Source organism: Heterocephalus glaber, unplaced genomic scaffold (assembly GCF_053883595.1).
Source record: "Heterocephalus glaber isolate CG9 unplaced genomic scaffold, H.glaber_assembly_v1.0 deba00000006, whole genome shotgun sequence".
NCBI lineage: Eukaryota > Metazoa > Chordata > Mammalia > Rodentia > Bathyergidae > Heterocephalus > Heterocephalus glaber.
This window is the reverse complement of record NW_028258136.1, coordinates 1424341-1445130: the sequence shown is the minus strand read 5'-3', so window position 1 is coordinate 1445130 and position 20790 is coordinate 1424341. Positions and strand designations below refer to the sequence as shown.

At 43.1% G+C, this 20790-nt stretch overlaps 1 protein-coding gene and 1 pseudogene across 3 annotated transcripts in view; one reads left to right on the top strand and one right to left on the bottom strand.

Annotated features, from left to right (window-relative positions):
* The window catches only part of Fez1 (fasciculation and elongation protein zeta 1), a 42757-nt gene that overhangs the window by 5606 nt on the left and 16361 nt on the right, over positions 1-20790 (top strand). For 2 of the 3 annotated variants that reach the window (XR_015448830.1, XM_004874492.4), the window contains exons 2-3: positions 2030-2380; positions 10607-10706. Coding sequence is in view for 2 of the 3 variants with exons in the window: in XM_004874492.4 (XP_004874549.2) it covers positions 2070-2380; positions 10607-10706 (411 nt within the window). In the remaining variant the exon portion in view is untranslated. Of the gene's footprint in view, positions 1-2029; positions 2385-10606; positions 10707-20790 lie in introns of those variants that run through there. The other variant, XM_087204897.1, reaches the window with a different exon arrangement.
* LOC106008615 (large ribosomal subunit protein uL23 pseudogene) lies at positions 17520-18096 on the bottom strand (annotated as a pseudogene).

The following is a 20790-nucleotide window of genomic DNA, read 5'->3' as shown; positions in this document are numbered from 1 at the left end:
CCTGGTGTGGAGCCAGTGGGTAGCTGAGTCTGTTTCTTACTGAACAATAGGGTAATAGACGGAAAGTCTTTTGTGTGTGTATGTATGATACTGGCAGTTAAACTCAAGTCCTTCTCATTGAACTATATTCCTGGCCCTCTTTTTAGTTTTTATTTTGAGACAGGGCTTTGATAAGTTGCTAAATTGCTTAGGCTGTGCTAGAGTTTGTCATTCTCCTGCTTCAGTTTCCCAGAGTGCTGGGATTACAGGCATGTACTAGCATCCATGACTATCTTTTTTTTTTTTTTGATGGGTTCTTGGTATGTTACCCAGGCTGGTCTGGAGCTAGGCTCAAGGGATTCTCTTGCTTTAGCCTCCTAAGTGGCTAGGACTATAGTAGGCACATACTGTTGCATCCAGCTTCCAATAGAAAATCTCTATTAATACTTTATTAGTTTCTATTATTTATTAATGAGGGGAGCCTTATTTATTAATGGGGTGTACCTCAGTGATGGAAGGCTTGGCTAGAATATGTGAAGCCCTGGGTTCAATTCTTAACACTGCTAAAAATAAATAAATAGTCAGACTTAGTGGCACACACCTGTATTCCCTAGCACTCAAGCTGGGCATGGTGGCACATGCCTGTAATCCTATCACTTGGGAGGCTGAGGCAGGAGGATCGCCGTGAGTTTGAGGCCAGCTTGGGCTACATAGTGAGTTCAAGGCCAGCCTGAACTACATATTGAGACCCTGTCTCAAAGTCCTCCCCTCCCCTCCCCATACAAACAAACAAACAAAAAATACCCAGCAATCAGGAGGCTGAGGCTGGAGAACTGGGAGTTTGAAACTAGCCTAGGGTATAGCTAGTTCAAATTCAACCTGAACTACATGAGACTGTGTCTCAAAAACCAAATAGCCAGGGTTAGGGGTGCCTTCCTGTAATCTCATCAGTCTGGAAGGCTAAACCAAGAAGATCGAAAGTTCAAGCCCAGGCTGGGCAAATTGGCAAGACCCTGTGTCAAAGTGAAAAACAGAAAGGGCTGGGGATTTAGCTCAGTGGTGCTACTGCCTGCCTCGAAAGCACAAGGTCTGAGTTCGATCCCTGGTACCAAACAAACAAACAACAAGAAAAACAGAAAAAGGGCTGAGAATGTAGTTCAATGCAGAGGCCCTGGGTTCAATCTCTTAATAGCATATAAAACAAACAACCCTCCTCCCAAACAAAAAAATTAAAAAATAATGAATGGATAATATCTAGGTCTATAATCCCTTATCCAAAACCCTTGGGGTCTGGCAAATTGGGAAAGGCAGTAACAGTACATATTCTTCATTTCATCCTGGGTCTGGAGTTACTTAATTTATTTTGTGCTGGGAATTGAACCCAGGGCTTTGCACATGCTTGGCTGAACTGTACTCCCAGCCCAATATTGGTATTTATTATCTCCCAGGCACGGGGTGTGTGTGTGTGTGTGTGTGCGCATGTGCACGTGTTTACTCCTTTAATCTTATAACAACACTTTTAGGTATATCCTGTTATTATTTCTGCCGTGAGAAGAATAAAAGAAAGCATAGAGAAATTAAGGAACTTGCCTAAAGTCACAGCCAGTAGAGGCAGAACAGGATGCAGACCTGGGCAGTCTGGCCCAGGAGCTGGATGTGTAACCACTGTGCTTTGTTTTGTGGAGCAGGTGACTGGAATCAGGGGTATCTCCAAAGCTCTCGGGGTCTAGGTTTTTTTTTATTTTTTATTTATTTTTTGGTAGCAGGGATCGAACTCGGTTCCTTGCGCTTACAAGGCAAGCGACAGAACCACTGAGCTAAATCCCCGGCCCTTGGGGGTCTAGTTATTAACGGACACAGTGAACATATTCAGTGATATGTGAACTCCTTTTGCACACAGCAGTGAAGGAGTACAGAGGTAACAGACCCCAGGAAAGTGGAAACTTTGTTTTCCGAGGGCTGTAGATAATGGAATATGTGATCACGGTTCCTTGGCAGAACTGCACAAACGCCCAGGGCAAACTCACATTGCCTTGCTTATTTCTTCTAGGAAAACGAATCCTGAAAGTTGCTGCTGTTTTGCTACAAGAATGGAGGCCCCGCTGGTGAGTCTGGACGAAGAGTTTGAGGACCTTCGGCCCTGCTGCTCGGAGGAGCGGGAGGAGAAGCTCCACTGTTTCTATGGCTCATCTCCGCACCATCTGGAGGACCCCTCCCTCTCTGAGCTGGAGAATTTTTCTTCTGAAATAATCAGCTTCAAGTCCATGGAGGACCTCGTGAATGAATTTGACGAGAAGCTCAATGTCTGCTTTCGGAACTACAACGCCAAGACCGAGAACCTTGCACCGGTGAAGAACCAATTACAGATCCAGGAGGAGGAGGAGACCCTTCAGGACGAGGAGTAAGAAGTCTTAATTGTCCTCTCCCGCTTCACATGAGAGCCTTGTAGCCTGGGCTCCTTGACCTAGAGCTAGTTGCTACTACGGATTTGCATGGCACTTTGTTTAATTTTTATGCTACCCATGCGGCAATGTTCAGGTCTTTTCTGACATTTTTCTCTGCATGTCCCTTTACAGGGAGATACCTGGAGAAATCTTTTTTAGCTTGAAACTTAGAGGAATGAGGATTTTAGGTTTTCTTAGATAGAAAATAGAATTTTAGAAACAAAATTTTGCCATCCTGGGTATAGTGGTGCACACTGCAATCCCAGCACTTAAGAGGCTGAGGCAGGAGGGTTGCCACAAGTTTGAGGCCAGCCTGGGCTACGCTGTGAGACTCTGGCACATAAACACCAAAAAGAAAAAGAAAAAGAAAAATTTACAGCCACACCACTTTTCTTTTGTTGTTTTGAGACAGTTTCGCTAGGTCAGAGAGGCTATGAAGGCCAAGCTGGCCTTGAATGTGCAATCCTCTTGCCTCAGCCTCCTGAATGCTGGGATCACAGGCGTGTGCCACCATGCCAAAGCAGCTTTCTTAATATCAGTGGTAATCAACTCAGATATTAGAAATAAAGACCATAAAACAATGAACTGTGATAGAGGAATCTGTTATTGGACCAATTTGCCTCAAGAAGCACCAGAGTTATGAAAATCTTAAAATTGTTTATAATTCTGCAGTCTTGGAAAATTTTCCACAATACTACATATGTACAAATAAGAAAGCAAACTGAACCGGGAGTGAAGGGAATTATCCGGAACAAAATAAATAGAGAGCATTTTTGAGGATGCAGATTCTGTGGGTCACCTACTGGCTACCTTCTGAAGTCCTAACAGCTGTTAGTGAAAAGGAATTGGAGAAAAGTATTATTCAAGGAGGGATTGGAAAGAGAAGGGGATAATCTGTTATATTAAGGGTGTTTTAGGCATTTAGAAAAATATGTATGTGTTCCTTATAGAGAGTACAATATGTACCAATTCTTTTTTTTCATTGGTACATTTTAGATGTACATAATAATCACAATCATCATAGGGAATTTGTACTTGTGCATGATAAATCTTGCTTCTTTTTCTCCCATCCCCTTCCCCTCCCTTTAATCCCTCTCTCCTCGTTTACAAAAGCTTTGTTTCCATTTTTTTCTTGTCCCTTTCTCTCCCCCCCCCTTCCTTTGTTCCCTTTTTCATTTGAACATTTCCTTTCCATTTTCCAATATATTTTATCCATTTTGGTCCTTATTTGTACTTTCGGTTTCTCACACCAGAGAAACAATGTGGTATTTAAACACCTGTGCCTGATTGCACCAATTCTTTAGGAAACACAATAAATGTCAAGTAGTTGCTCCTGGAAGTTTGGAGTAAGTATGTTTTCTTTTTTTTGTTTTCTTTTAATTTAATTTGTTGGGTATTTTGTTGTTGTTGTTGTTTTTGCCATGCTGGGGAATTGAACCCAAGACCTGGTGCATGCTAGACAAGTGCTTTTTCACTGAACTACACCCCCAGCCTGGTTTCTCTTTTTATGAACATGAGTGAGAAGAGTCCCTCATAAGTAAGGGGGCAAGAGGCAGAGAGGGTCCTGACTGTATTTGGGAGAGAGTTGCTTATTCGATTGCTACTTAGCCTGCACCTTTAGGAGTAGGAGGTATATATATTATTCACTGTTACTATCCCCATTTGGTGTGTAGTAGGTAAATAGTATTTTTGAATGAAACACTGAATATTGAATGCGTGGTAATAGCTTGCATTGTATGTCTATGTAATGTATTTCTAGGTCCACACCATTTCCACCTTTTTTTTTTAATTAATGGTGACCAGTGCTATATCAGCAGGCTGTGCATTTCAATTCAATTTTAAATTTCCAACTGATTCTTTTTAAATTCTGAGCCTGGTATAATTTGTTCAATTTCTATAAGTCAGGAAATAATGGCTCTCGGGCTTTATTATATGGAGTATTTTTTCATTCCAGTGGATCAAGCAATGAAATAGAAACACGAAAGTGAGTTCTAATTTTTGTATTCACCCTAACTCACTGTGTGACCTTGAGCAAGTCACTTGACTCTAGTTGGCTGTGTGGGTCCTTACCTTAGAAACCTCTGGAGCTCAACCTTGATGAAGCAGGGCTACGGACTTGCAAAGAGCTTCATTTTTTCCCCTCACCCAGGAGGTGCTCTGAAAATGACATTTTAAGATGCGTCCCATTTCTGTTGATTGCAACAAATCATTTTAGCCCTATCGAAGCCCTTCCTCTGCCTCATTAACGGTGAAGTCCTGTGAGCAGGTTCGTACTCTCATCTAGCTCATTAGCAGAGGCTGCACAATGTTAATCACCATCGCACGGGATTATGGGTCTTTCGGACTTCACTGCTTCACTGACTGCTCAGCTGAGGCCGAAGGGTAAAAATTCCTTAGAGATAAAGTGTGATGTGGGGACAGTGGAGAGGGAGGAAAAGAGAAAATGACACTGTACTTTCTAGGCATTCAGTGCATTTAAAGACTCTTTTCAACTTAAAATAAAAATCAGAATTACACTATACACTTGGTTTACAGACACTGTCCAGCCCTTTCAGCTGTGAAGTTGTGACTAAGAAAAAGCAAGGGAGGATGTAGTGTCTAACCTGGCTGCAAATCTCTCCTAGTGTTACTGAGCTAAACCTGATCAGGCTTGGTATTTAGAAGACTGTTTCATTCACAAATGAGTTGAAAGTGTTCTGAACTTGTGGCAATCCTCCTGCTTTAGCCTTGAGTGCTAGGATTACAGGTATATGTCACCATTCCTAGCTAAATTTTGATTTCTTTAATCCTCTTTTGGAACTATATGGCCAATAAGTTGCAATATCAGTTTACCTCTTCATTGTCAGAGCATGGAAGTTTTAGGCCTTAAACAAGAGTCACATTTGAATGTTGTATACATTTTCTGGTTTTCAATTCAGAAAATATTTCAGAATCTCTTTGTGAATGTGTGAGCATGCTTTCCTTTTGCTGTAAGAGATGGGGCCTGGCATTGAGGACCTCTAGAACCACTACAAGATGGGAAGGGACAGCGCTCACCCCACTTCCTAACTCCCTGGAGTCCCTCGCTATTGTTACAAGTACTCTGCAGACAGAGGAGCCACACACATGGGAACAATGGCTTGGGTTAAAGATGGGTTAAATATAAAGTCCACACAATTAATAAACTTCCCATCAGTAAGGTACACTTTGTTGTTGTTTTTTGAGACAGGATCTTATGTAGCTCACATGTAGTTATGTAGTTCAGACTGGCCTTGACCTCAGTATGTAGCCCAGGCTGGCCTTGAACTTGCAGAGATCCTCCTGCCTCAGCCTCCTAAGTACTGGGATTATAGGCGTGTGCCACCACACCCAGCAATCATCAGATACAGTTTAAATCAAAGACAAGTAAATATTGTATTTAATAGTCAGAGGGGGAAAAAATGATTGATAACTTTTCTTAGCAGTTTACTTTCCTCATATAGAAGGCAGAAGTAGTATTGATTTTATTCAAACATTTGAAAGAATTTAAGAAGTTGGGCCGTGGATGTATCTCAATGATGCCATCTGGCAAGTGCAAGGTCCTGAGTTTGATCCCCTGTTCCGCAAAAAAAAAAAAAATTTAAAAGTTGTGCAAAAGCATTTATGTGCTAGTGATTCCCAATTCCTACATATGAATTGCAAAATCAAATTCATGTTAACACATCTAAGTGTGGGGTATTAGCATGACTGGACACAAACAAAACCCTGGACAAGGGAAGTTGGCTGAGGGAGAATTAAGTGAAATGTTACTGAGTGGGAATTTTAATTAGTCTCTTGAGCTGCCTACCATGTTGTCAGAAGTAGGTGCATCGGTATGTGTGAGGGTATGACAGATGTAGCCCAGATGGCTATGTTGCTGGTCCCAGGCCCTGCAGCCCCTTGAATACACTTGTCTTGGCACAACCCCTTCTGCTGGTTTTGCTCATCCCTGTCAGCATCCTTTTTAAAATGCCCAGCCTTCTGTGGGAAACCATAGTTTAGTCAATTTTACAGGTACCTAAGGCCAAGCTGTAAAATCTGAACATGAAGAGCCTTTTCTGTGATCATGGGGACCAGGACAGCTAACAGAATCTCAGGGTCATGGCAGTACAATGGTAGGTACCGAGGTGAATTGTTTAATCATCTTTGATAACTGATAGTGTGGATAGCTTTCAGAGTCTTCTCTTTCTAAGGTAAGAGTAAATAATAGCACAATGCTTCTTGGAGAAGTGGAATTAAATTTTTTTTCCAGTGCTACAGATCAAACTCAGGACCTTGCACATCTTTAGCAAGTGCTTCACCACTGAGCTGAACCCCCAGCTCCAAGAAGTGAAATGTTACAGTCCACCCCATGACATTCGAGCCCTTCTGGTTCTTGTCCTTACAGAGAGCTTTATCTTCCCCTCCTGGTGCTGGCTCCTCTGTCCCTGTGGCTGGCTGCCTGCCAGAGTCCCCTCTTTGCTTCCCAGACACTGGATACTCAGACAGGAAGCTGTCATGAACCCATTACCCTACCGGTCTCCTGGAGCAGACTGATGAAAGGTCAGTGTCCGTATAATATTCGTGTGAGTTTGCACACAGAGCCAGAGTCTGGACTGCTATTGTAGGTTGTGATTTGGAACTTGGTATATTATTCTGATTCGGTGTCAGTCATATAGTAAATCACAAAGATTCGGAGTTGTTAGGTGGTGAGAAATATGGGATGTGTTGCTATGATGCCTGGGTTCAAATCCCACCTCTGACATTACTGGCTGTGTGACCTTAGACAACTCAATTAATCGCACTGTGTTTTAAATTTTCCTCTTTCAGTATCTGCTTTATAGAGTTGTGGTGAAGAATGAACACATCAGCCAGCATGAAGAGCTTAGACAGCACTTGTCTCATAGCAAGTGCTCAGTGAGTGTGGACTGTGTTGTGGGTGTTGAGTGGGCACTGAGAAGGTACAGTGAGTGTGCAGTGATTGTGCAGAGGTGATTGGCTTGGCTTCAAGGTCATTTTTTATTTTATTTTATCCCTTCCCCCCAGGCCCCCTCCCCTCCCTAGGTACAAAAGCTTTGTTTCCAAGGCCAGGGATTTAGCTCAGTGACACTGTGCCTGCTTGGCCTGAATTCAATCCCCGGTACAAAAAAAAAAGCTTTATTTCCAGTTTTCCTTCTTATCTTTTTTGGTACTGGGGATCAAACTCAGGACCTTGGCTTGTGAGGCAGGCGGAGGCATCATTGAGCTAAATCCTCAGCTCTTCATTTTTCCATTTTCATTTTTCTCTTGTCACTTCCTTCCTTAAAGGTCATTTATAAACTTCAAAGGATATAAAGTGTATCCAAAAAGAAGAAGAAATGAGAAAGAAAGGAGAAAGATGGGTGGTTTGAAATTCCAAGGAGATAAAGATTTAGGGAATTGTCTAGAACCTAGAATTCTTAGAAGATAAAACTCAGAGCATGTCAGTGAAGGCTCAGAGGAGAAAAGCAGGTACTCCCTCAATGATCTGAGAGAGTTCCCAGCTACTACCTCAAGGGTATAGCAGTCTCAAGGTCACTGGAGGGTGGATGGTCTATTAAGGTCCCAGCTTCTGCCAGTCTGGGGTAGGGGAGGTGCAAAAGACTCCTCCTGCCTATTTTGGGCTTTGCTGAATCTGTCTTCTCCAGGAACTTCCTACAGGGACACATCTGAAGGTCAGTTCCTGCATGTGTGTTTGTTCTCAAAGCAGAGAGTGCAATGCAGTGGTGTTGAGGAGCTCCAGGACCTTTCCAGTGGGTGTGGTGCCTTGAAGATGGAAAATCATGTTTACCTCTTGGCTCCAGAGTGCTAATGGGACTTGAATTTAGAATTAACCTGGATTGAAGCAGCTCTTACTGTGCCTAATGGCATCTCATCCATGGTTTACAAAGTAGGCTCTGACATCCTGCTGAGCAGTTCTGTCATGAGCACTTGTTCTCTCAAAGTGCTTTCTTGTGGGAAAAATAACAAATAAGCAAATGCTTCAAGCACTCCCAACAAATTGTGTTTTCTTGGGTTGTTTTTGTTTTGTCTCCAGTTGCATGCATGATGCATAGGGAAAATCTTTCCTTCTATAACCATATGTCATACTACATTCCTGACTTTATGTTAGTAGCCGGGTGTGGTAGTGCACACCTATAATCAGCACTGTGGAGGCTGACGCAGGAGGATTTCTGGGAGTTCGAGGCCAGCCTAGGCTACATAGTGAGTTCAAGGGGAGCCTGGGCTACATAGCTAGACCTTGTCTCAAAAATCAAAAAACAAAACAAAACAAAAAAGTACCCATGTCTTGCATTATTGTTATATACCTGATTCCAAGTGTTGATGCTCTGATGTCTACATCTATTTTGCCCCATCTTTCAGCATCTTACGACATGAACTTGATCCCTACATAAACATATTTGCTTATTTATCTATTCCCTTAGATTAGTATATTTAAATACAGTATATCTTGGTCTCACACATATTACTCATGTTTTGCTTGCACTCGTATCTCGTATCTGTAGGAGATATTGGATGGAGCCATCATTTATCATTATCTGATTTGTTTTGGGATACTGGGGATTAAACCCAGGGCCTTTGCACTGAGCTATATCCTCAGCCCTTTTGAAATATTTTGGCTGGGGATTTAGCTCAGTGGTTTTGCCACCTGCTGCACAAGCACAAGGACCCAAGTTCGATCCCCGGTACCAAAAAAAAAAAGAAAGAAATATTTTGTATTTTGAGACAGAGTCTTGCTAAATCACTAAGTTGCCCAGACTGGGCTTGAATGTGATTCTCCTGTCTCAGCCTCCCAGAGTGCTGTGTTTACAAGCATACATCACCACATCTAGTCTATCTGAATGCAAATGCTTCTGGCTTTCCACATCATTAGAAGCTTAGTTTACTGATTTCCATTAATCTCCTGGTGTTGACTTTTTAAAAAAATTTATGTACTTTTTGTTTTCTGCTAGTCTGGAGTCTGAATATTTGGAGACTTAAGTTACAATTCTGCATTTTGGAAACAAGGTGGAAATAGGTATATTAAATCTTATTTTCTGTACCAGGGATCGAACTCAGGACCTTGCGCTTGTGAGGCAGGTGCAGCACCACTGAGCTAAATCCCCAGCCCTTGGTGTTGACTAATTTCTGTGTTTTCCTGATATGTAAATGTTTGTGACTTCAGAATTTTTCCCAACCTTCCTTTTTTTCCCCAAAGAAATCTTTCTGAAATAAGAGTCAAGTGCTAAGAAATACATACATACATACACGTGCGCGCGCGCACACACACACACACACACACACACACACCGTTTATTATAATGTACTGTCAGAATTTTATTTTGTCTTTTTTTTTTTCTGAGGTAGGGTCTCACTATGTACTCCAGGCTGACCTTGAACTCACTATGTAGTATAGGCTGGCCTCAAACTTGCAATGATTCTCCTGCCTCAGCCTCCTGAGTGCAGTGATTACAGGTGTGATCCACCATGAGAGGCTCAGTATACTGTCAGAATTCTAAAAAGAAATGTAATGAAAGGAACCTCATACTCCCATACTAAAAACAAGCCATGTAGCCAGAGGTGTGTTTATGGGTTCCTTTCTTTTGTTTACCCTAGAGTTACCACGAAGGAGCCATGCCACATGTAGACTCTACATTACTAGAGGGCAAGATTGCACCCCCTGGGGGCTGCCAAGAACATTTTGAGTAATGAGGGAGCAGTCACAACATTGGCATTATTCCTTTCCCACATTAGCCATCAAGGATTTAATCCCTGATTGTGTAGACTACAGAGCCTTGACACGGGAATGTATAAAAACTAGATGACAACCTTGATCTCACTGAGAGTCACACAGAAAATCAGTTCAGATCCCCTCCCTTCCCTGTCTTGCTTACTCTCCCTGCCCACAGGAAAGGAGCACAGGCACTTCTCAGGTTCTGAGAATAACTGGGGTGCAGATTAATTTCCAAGGTGAGGAGCAAACACCTTTCCCATGGGTGCCCGTGGCCAGGCCCAGGTCTCCTGCTCTTTCTCCCTGGTTGTGCCCCTAGCTCTCTTTTTCAGCTGCTCTGACTGCATACTGGAAGGCAGATGATCTCAGCCTGACAAACACAACAGCCTCTCTCCTGCGGGCCCAGTTCGGCTCTTCCTTTCTCCAGGCGGGCCCCAGCCACAGATGTTAGCTAATGAGAGCATCTCTTTGTTTACAGGGTTTGGGATGCACTGACAGACAACTACATCCCTTCACTCTCGGAAGACTGGAGGGACCCAAACATCGAGGCTCTGAATGGCAACGGCTCTGACACTGAGGTATCTCTCTGGGGCCCCCCATTTAGCAGGGCTTGGGGAGATGTGGAATCCACTCAGAAAGACATTTGGCACCTCAACAGTCTTCCACAGAAGTGGGTCAAAAATTATTGCTGTCAATGGGTCTGATGAGCTGTGGATGGGGATTAAAAAAATGAGATAACAGGGACATCTGATGTATCCAAAGTGACTGGGATGGTTATGTGTAATAAGTGTAAGTACAGATAACTTCACTGTGTGTGTGTGTGTGCGTGCACATGCTGCAGATTCAGCCCAGGGCTGTGCACATGCTGAACATGCTCTCTACCAGTGAACTACACCTCCAGGCCTGCAGATAAGTTCTACTGTTGATTTATGCACTATAACCTGCTGAATAAGGTGATTGGTGAAAAGAGGAGGAGAGTGACTATCACAGGATTCTTTTGTGTTCAAATAATGATGTTTTTTTTTAAATCTGATTTTTCTCAGCTGATGAACAGTTCAGTGTCACCAGAAACAATGCTGTGAACAAGTGCTGACAGATCTTGTGGCCTGGCAGTGGGGAAGAATCCCTTCCTCCCTTCCTCCCTCCCTCCCTCCCTTCCTTTTCCTTGTACATACTGGGCAAAAGCTCTACAATTGAGCTACATCTCCAGCCCAAATTTTTTTATGAATCAGCCAAGAAGACATTTACATGTCTGGGCCAGAGTCACTGTCTGTGAATACTGGTGCCAAAGAACAAAGTAGCCTAAGGTGGTCCATAAGGGCTTCTGATACAGAGACTTCTTTGGAGTAGATTTGCATAGACTGAGGGGAATGACCTTTTAGAAGGTCCTGACTGCCGCTCCTGGCTGACTTTACATATAGAATGGATGTCCTCCTACTCAGTATAACAGAGTATCTTAGGCTGAGTGATTTAGAGGCTACGGATGTTTATTTCCCACAGTTCCAGGGACTAGAAGTCCAAGAGCAAGTCCAGGCAATTCAGAATCTGGAGAGGGCCCAATTCCTGGCTTATAGACAGCACCTTCTTGCTGTGTCTTCACACTGCAGGAAGGATGAATGAACTCCCTTGAGCCAGTTTTACAAGGCACGAATCCCATACCTGAGGGCTCTGTCTTCATGACGTAATCAACTCCAAGGCTATCACTTAGAAAGTTGAGATTTCAACCTAAGAATTTTTAGGGGATAAAAGATTCAGCCTATAGCAAAATGTAAAATCATTTAATGGCACTGTCCACATTAAATAGTAACTTCTGGGGGCTGGGGATGTAGCACAGTGGTACCGTGCCTGCCTGGCAAGGTCAAGGTCCTGAGTTTGATCCCTGGTACCAAAAAACAAAACAAACAAAAAAGAGTAACTTCGGACATTTGGTTTTCTAGGATTAGCTTTGAAGGAAATTTGACAGTTGTGTATTGGGAGGGGCTGGCACAGTGCTGAGGATGCAGCAAAGTGATGGGGTTGGGGTGTGGATCTCACCTTCCTAGGTGCTCCTGAATTGAGAACAAGTAAGAGAAGAACAGGAAACACATTTATTTTACTGGGCAGTATATCTGCAGATTATTGCTCAAAATAGCACAGCAAAGAGATCAGTGTTTGGTTGACTTGTTGAAAAAGTGGCTGTACACGCTTCTTCAGTTTTGTGGTAATCTAAATCCAAAATTCTCAGAACCTCAAGTGTTCATTGACTGAGGCAGGCAAGATGACAACTTGGAGACTAAGGTTTGCTACAGACTTACTTAGCAGACACTGCAGCCGTGTCTGCAGCTGTTTTGAGCTCTTGCTTGCTCCTTTTCTTTTGCAGCTAGTGTATGTATGGTGCTGAGGACTCACCCAAAATGCAGAGAAGGAGGCAATCATGGAATAAATCTAGTTACTAAGTTAAATCAGGCCCATCAAGCTGCAAAAGGTAGATTTTGCTTTGTTATCTCATTGGCCACCTTTCTGGCTCATTTTGTGGATTAAGCCAAAGGATATATAAGATGGCCTGTGCTTCCTGAGGACTGATTTTCCTTATCTGCAGATTTCCCTCAAGAGGGCTGATATTTCAGGGCAAATCGAGTGACCCTGGGAGGGATGCTCTCGAGTGGCACTCTGTGGCAATCTCCCACCTAACCCCTGGGGAAGGACAGGGCAGCAAGTGTGGATGGAGGGAGGCTTTTCTATTTCCTCCTCCTTTGTTATTTGGATTAATTACAGTAGAAACTCTTTAATAGAACTCAGCTTAAACGACTCACCACTAGGTTAACCAGTGCTCTGAATTCCCTCTTTAAAACCTACCAAGCCAACTGAGTGCCCCAGGGATGCAGATGTGCACACCTGGCCAATGTGAGGTACATTGCAAGAGGCATTGCTCCTTCTCAACCTGTTCATGCTTGTCCTTATGACCATAACTAAGTAATTTAACTAAGTAATATACATGTCATTTAATTGTTACTGCAAGAAGAGTCATTTTTGCTTTGTTGTAGTCAAAGTAACACATGTATATAGTTAAACAAAACCTAAGAATGCTTCTTAAATAATGTTAAGTCAGAGCCCCTTGGCGTTTGTCTTTCCTCGCTCTATAGTGATGACCATTTTTATTTCTTTCAGCTGTTTCTGTTTGTTTACTTTTTTGTTTTGGGCACAGAGTTCTAATTTTCTGATAGCATATTTATATTGCTATTCAGCTTTCAGTGATGGCAAACCTTTTACAGCTTTCAGTGATAACAGCCCACTGCGGCACATGTGCCCTAGGTTCACCACCACTGTCTTAGTAATTTTCTTCTCACTGAGACACAGACCCGATACCCACAGCTTGAGAGAGGAAAGGTTTATTTTGGTTCCTAGCTTGTAGAGGTTTCAGCCCATATAAAGAGAGATCAAAGGAGGAGGGAGACAGATAGACCCTTCCAGGCCACACCCCAGGGACTCCCAACATCGAATTTAGCTATAAACTGATTGGTGGATGAATCCACTGATGACTAACACACCCCCATGATCCAATCACTTCCCCAAAGCCCCTTCTTTGATTCTTAAAAATTAGCAGTTTGGAGACTAGGGGTAGCTCAGTGGTAGAGTACATGCTTACCATGTGTGAGTTCTGGATTCAACCATATATATACATATATGTTTGTTTGTTTTTTTCTTTGTTTTGTATCCAATATACTCATCATTGGTTTAACCCAAAATTCTGGCTGAAGTATAACGCTTACAATATGCTTGCTCGGTGTTCTTTTACATGTTGGTCAATCAGATGTGGCCACAAAGAGAGATAGAAAAGAGGGTCAGGAGAGCAAATTTTATTATGAGGGCTCCCTTTGTGTCCTGGGGGAGGGGAGATTGATCCCAGGACTCCTTGCCAATACCAAAGTCCAAGGATGCTCAAATCCTATTCTTAAAATGGTGTAGTTTTTGCATATAACCTCTGCACATCTTCTTGTACTCTTTAAATTATCTTTAAGTTAGTTATAATACCTTATACAATGTAAATGTTATATACATATTGTACTGTATATTGTACAATAATATAGCATAAGAAAAAAGTCTGTACATGTATAGTATACATGCAATTTTTAAAAAATTATTTTGATCTGTAGAGGATTAAATCTACCAAAGAGGATTTCTCTGTTAAGTAGAGTCAGTTGTCCTTCCAGGTTCTAGAAACAGAAGGCAATACCCTGTGTGGCCATGTAGGGAAGCCTGTCAGCCAGGAGGCAGAAGGGGCCAGGGAGAGTCTAGGCCACCACTTCATTGGAGTGTCCTTTGGAACGTGTAACAAGTTCAGGATCAGATAGTTTGCATAATTTTGGCAGGGGCCAAGCTATGGATGGTCCCTAGTTGCCTGGTCCCTACGCTTGGGATGGCCACTGGCAGAGGAGTAGGCTCTGCACTAGGGGTGTGCCCAGCAGAGGCTCCCAGCTGAGCCCCCACGCAGTCCCTAAGAATTGGCTCCCCTCTGGAGGTGTCTCTCCTCACCTGAAAGATTTTTAAAATGTCAAAACATCACGATATACAGAAAATAAAAACTATAAACAATACCGTGGTTAAATCTGCTGGATGTGGTGGTGAAGACCTGTAATCCCAGCATTTAAGAGGCTGAGGCAGGAGGATCAGCCTGAATTTGAGGCCAGCCTGGACTACCTAGCAAGACCCTGTCTCAACAAAAGAAAAATCAGATATTCTGTCAGTTCAGTATTTTTCTACCACAAATGGGTGTGGTCGCACACTAAATCTTCCGCGTAACTTGACCTGGGAATTTCTTTCACTTTCATGCTGAGGATTCTTCCTTCTTTCTACTCCTGTTCTCTAGGGGACATTTCTTTACCTTCTGGGAATAGCACCTTGTTTTGATGGGGTCGGGGTGGGGGAGGGACAGTGTGTGCTTGAAAAAAGTGTACAGAGGAATGCATTTTTTAGAATATATAAACTGTCTTTCACCTGTTAAATTCTTGAGTGAGTTGTACTTGATAGATAGATAATTATTCTTGCTTACACTCAGAATTCTGAAGGCCTTGTTCTCTAGGTTTCAGTAGCTGTGGAAAAGCCCCAAATCCACTGTGATTTCTGTTCTCTTTAGGTGTATTTAGTATGTTCTCTGTTTTCCCTTCTCATTTGAAATTTAACAATGTGAGCCTTATAGTGAGGCTTTTTCTTTCATTGTGCATTATAGTATGTGCTCAACCTACAAGCTTATGGCTTTAAATTCTGACATGTTTCCTTGTGATATTTTTCTGAAGGTTAATTATTTCTGTCTTCTGCCCCTATTGAGTATATAGTTCTTCTCCTTTATTATGTTGATATGATGAATTACATGAACTAATTTTCAAATATTAAATCAGCCTTGCATTCTCAAAATAAACCTGACTTGTCATGAGGTAAAATCTTTTGTTTGTTTTTTTTGGTTTTCTTTTCTGTTCTGAAGCTTTACTGAAGTTTTGCATATAGCATACTGCACAGATTAAGTGCATAGTTTCATGAATTTCAATATGTGTATACACCTGTGAGGCCATCACTACAATCCAGATCTTGAACATGTGTCTGCTTCTCCCTCTCAGGCTCCAGTCTCTGGGCTTCGCTGTTTTTAGTTACTGTAGGGTAGTTTGCATTTTCTAGAGTTTTGTATACCTGGATGCATGGAGTTTGCACTTTTTTCTACCTTTTAAAACACACTATAGGACTGGGGATTTAGCTCAGTTTTTCCACCACCTGCCTTGCAAATGCAAGGTCCCAAGTTCAGTATCAAAAAAACACACACCACACTATAGGGCCTGGATGTAGCTCAGTGGGACCATGCTTGCCTGGGAAGTGCAAGGTCCTGAGTTTGATCCCCAGTACTGGAAAAACAAAAACTCACTATAATTATTTTCTTTTCTTTCTCTTCCTTCCTTCCCTCCCTCCCTCCCTCCCTCCTTCCTTCCTTCCTTTCTTCTTCCCTTCTTCCTCTTCTCCTTCTCCTTCTCCTCCTCCTCCTCCTCCTTCTTCTTCTTCTTTTTATTTATTTATTTATTTTTTTCTGCACTGAGGATTAACTCGAGGCCTTTCACATCCTAGGCAAATGCTCTACCACTGAGCTATACCCCCAGCCCAATGTAATTTCTCAGATATCCATTCATGTTATTGAATAAATCCACAGTTCATTCCCTTCATTGCTAGCAGTGGTGTCTCTGGTCCAGAGCCTCTGCAGCTCAGCCTGCACAGTGAAGGCTCCTGTCCCTGGGAGGGAAGGAGGATGGTAGTTGCCTCTTGAGGTAGGGCAGGAGAAGAGACCTGGGGTCCAACTACTGCTGCAGAAGAATCCCCAGAAACCCTTCTCTTTTCAGCCCTGCCTCCCGCTGCTACAGAGTTCTCCTATTCCCAAGCTTTTCAACATTTCCAGTACGAATATGAATCCAGTCACCTTGGAAGCTTCCTACCAAAGGGAGTGGCTCCCTCCACCCTGCTGGGCCAGCAGCTGCCTTGTGATGCCTCTTGCTGCTGTCTCTCTACAGTTCAGTTTGTTTCCTTGGGACACTCTTTTTTGTTCTTTTTCTTCTCACTTTCACAGGGTCTGAGGAGGGAGAGGAGATAACTGCCCAGTCTGCTGTGTATTCTTCTAAAACATGTAAATGGCAAGTCATCTTCACAGTTGTGTTGTGATGTGGATGGTGCAGGACTATGAGAATTCTAGTCAGGGGCTCGTTGTAGAAGCATGGCCTTACATAGGAGCTTGGTGAATAATAAGTGACCTAATTTTGTATTTTTCAGTGAAAATAATATTTTGCTTGAGCTATGTTTGTATTATTATTTAAGAGTTGTCCACTTTTTTTCCCCCAGTACTGAGGATTGAACCCAGGGCCTTCACAATGAGCTACATCTCCAACACTTTTTTATTTTTTATTTTAAGACAGAATCTTGGTAAGTTTACCAGGTTGGGCTTAAACTTGCAGTCCTCCTGTTTCAGCCTCCCAGAGTATTGGTTTTACAGGCTGGCACCACCACACCTGGCTAACCATTGTCCACTTTGGATTTTTCCAGTGAATCAACCTATTCTGTTCCTGCCTGTGACTTAAGAGACAATGTCTTTTGATCTCTATAACTTTTATTTTGTGACAGATAGCTGTTGTCTAGGACAAAAGGAAATAGAAGTCCAGGACAGGACATAACATCTTTCTTTTTTTAAAAACACATTCTTTTTTTTTTGGTACTGGGGAAGGAACTCGGGACCTTGCGCTTGTGAGGCAGGTAGCAGCACCACTGAGCCAAATCCCCAGCCCTACATTACATCTTTCTATTCTTTGTTCTTTTTGTTTGTTTGTTTGTTTTTTGGTACCGGGGATTGAACTTGGGTCCTTCCATCTATTCTTTTTTTTTTTTTTTTTTAATGGTGAAAATAATGTGTATTTAGAATTAACCAGCTGGACTCAGTTTAGATGATCCCAATTTTGTTGGCAACATCCAAAGCATCATCATCAGGAGCCAGTTGAACATACCCCTTCTTCTCTCCATCAGGCCTGATTAGGGTATTGACCTTGGCCACATCAGTTTCATAGAGCTTCTTCACAGCTTGTTTGATCTGGTGCTTGTTGGCCTTGACATCCACAATGAATACGAGTGTGTTGTTGTCTTCTATCTTCTTCATGGCTGACTCTGTGGTCAGGGGGAACTTGATGATGGCATAGTGGTCAAGCTTGTTTCTCCTGGGGGTGCTTTTCCGAGAGTATTTTGGCTGCCGCCGGAGCCACAGTGTCTTGGGACGGTGGAAGGTGGGTGATGTTCGGATTTTCTTCTTTTTGTGGCTGTGGATGCCTTTCAGCACTGCTCTCTTGGCTTTCAAAGCTTTTGCTTTGGCTTCAGCTTTGGGAGGGGCAGGAGCTTCCTTCTTTGCCTTCGGCGCCATCTTGGTAAAAAGGGCCATCTTTCTATTCTTTAGGTGATGAGGAAACTAAGTTATGTGGCAGGAGTGAATCTAGGCAGCCATAGGATACGATTTAGTTGTTTGCTCATTAGTTCTTTCAATAAATACTTGATCACCGCATGCAGTGGAGCATGGCACTGTGGGAATACAGAGCCTTCGACATAACCCACACAGATGTTTCCTGGCTGTTCACAAGCATGAAAGAGACATTGTGGCCCTTTCCTTGAGCTGGGTACATACTGACAAATTTCTCTCCTTTTTTTCTACTTTTTGTCTGGAGGTTAAAAAAAAATGTCTTTGTTCTCTTAGTTTTAGTCAGGGAGGCAACCATCCATGTGAATCATTGGTCGGAAGGGCAGGGAAATATTAGGCAAAGCGCTAACTATGCAGCAGAAACTCCCTTTCTATGAATGGAATCATCTGGAATGCTTTAACAAAGGCACTAGTTAATAGCCAATGTTGGATGCAAGGACTCAACAGAATTCTGACCCTGACTTGAACCACCACACAGCAAGCTTGAGCAATGTCACAGGCTCCGCACTCATTTGCAAGCTTCTGCCACCCATGACAGGCATGGGTACCCTCCTCTAAAGCAGGAGGGAGAAACAGCTTCTGCTTGGTATGAGCAGAACCCTGACTGGCTCCAGGGAAGGAAGGTGTTTAGAAGGATGGTTTTTCTTTAAAGAACCTAGTTCATGTCAATTGAGTGGAGTCAACCAGCAGGTTTAGTCCACAGAGAAACCCCTCCCTGACTGACCTGGCTGGAGGATTGCTCTAGCACATGGCTTTCTCACAGTTGCACAGTGGTGACGGGAGCTCCATGTGGCAACTTTGATGTCTGTGTCACACCACAGGGATAAGAGTGCCCATAAGCAGAAGTGCCACCGGTTTCCCTTCCTCTCTCTTGCTCTCCTCACTGTCCTCCAGCTTCCATTCTGCATAAGACATTGCCGTAGTAGGGGAGCGAAGGCTGGAGTCTGTGACAAGCTTGTGTCAAAGGGCTTGTTGAGCAGTGACGGAAGTTATGGGACAGAACAGTCTGGTAGGATTGAGAGGAAACAGAGGAACTAGGCCCAGAGAGGATGAGGAAGAGTGGGAGAGGCAGAATCAAAAACAGAGAAGGAGGAGCAAAAGCCAGGGACAAGGTGGATGTGATGAAACCCAAGTGGAGGGTCAAACCCACAGATGGAAGAGGGAAGGAGCCGAGCTTTCTCGGGAATGCTTTGTGTGTCTCCTTTAGTTGTGTATTTTGGTGGAAGTTTTCTGATCCATGAGAAAATAAGGGGTGGGTATTGCTCCCATAAGAGTGGGAGCTCATGGTAGCTTTCATAAGCTTACAATTGACTTTCAAATCTGTTTACCTTATTTGCACACTACAGATCTGTGGGTTTTGTGCCTGTGAGCGAGTTGGGAGAGAATGCTCCAAGCATTGCTCCTCTAGCCCACAGGCCAAGTTGATTAACAGTGGCATGGAAAATGTCTCCTTAAAAGCTCCCTCCCTGCCTTGCACTTCCAGGGAGAACCTTGGGAAGGGAGATGATGTATTAGAAGGTGCAATATTAACAGACACTGAAATAAACTTACTACGATTGGATGCATTTCAGAAAATGTAAATATTGCATTTTTATAGCCTTAATTCCTGTATTAGTCAGCTTTCTGTAGTTGAACACAATACCCAACACTCACAGTTTAAAGGAGGAGGTTTAATTTGGCTCTTTTTTCAGGGAATTTAGAACTGGGTGTGGTGGTGAATGCCTATAATCCCAGCACTCAGGAAGTTGAGGCAGGAGGATTAAAGTGAGTTTGAGGCCATCTACATGCTGAACTACATGGTGAGACCTTGTTTAAAAAACAAAACAAAAGGAATTTAGACCCTGACTGTCTGGCTGCAGGGCAGGAATATCGTGGCAGAAGGGCATTACAGAGCAAAGATGCTTAGTTCTTAGCAGATGGGAAGCAGAGCAGGGAACAGTGCCAGAGAAGAGGTGACCAAAGGGGACACATCCATAGCCCACACAGACAGACCCAGAACTGTGCTCCACTGGTCCCTTGGGTGGATCCCAAAGCCAGTCAAGTGGACAGTCTGCCTGAACTGCCACAGTACCAAACCCTCATCCACAAATCCTGGTCGCAGACTAACAGTTGCTGCTGGAGGCTTATAAGACTAACCCAAGCAGAACCCAGAAACCAGAAACCTTCATTTCCTAGGAAAAGCTTAACTTCTACCCCAAGACTGTCCTGTAGAAAGTTCTGCCATATGAATACAGTTATGATCAAAGCGTGGCCCTGGGAATTTTGTTCTTCCTAGTGGGGAGCCATGGAAACCAAGCAGCTACCACAGGGGGTAGACTTGGCAGAGACGGGAGCATATGGGGTTGATAGCAGAAAGAGATGTCGCCATCTGGCACACCAGCCCCTGGAATGATTCCATCACTTCCCTGTCCTACCTCTGCTCTGGGTTGAGAGCAGATGGCGTTTAAAATCTATTTGCCTATTAAAAAAAATTACCTAGTCCTGGTTTAAAGCAAATGGAGATACACCAGGTCCCGAGTTCGATCCCCAGTACCAAAGAAATAAAAAAATAAATAAAGCAAATGAAGATAGAAGATGATGTGCATTGTTAGGGGTTTCTGCCAGGGTGGAGCTCAAAGCAGAGGGGAAAAATTTCTGAGGATAGACTATCTCGGATCTGACTGCTGGGAAGTGAGCTGGTTGTTTCCTTTTAGAACATG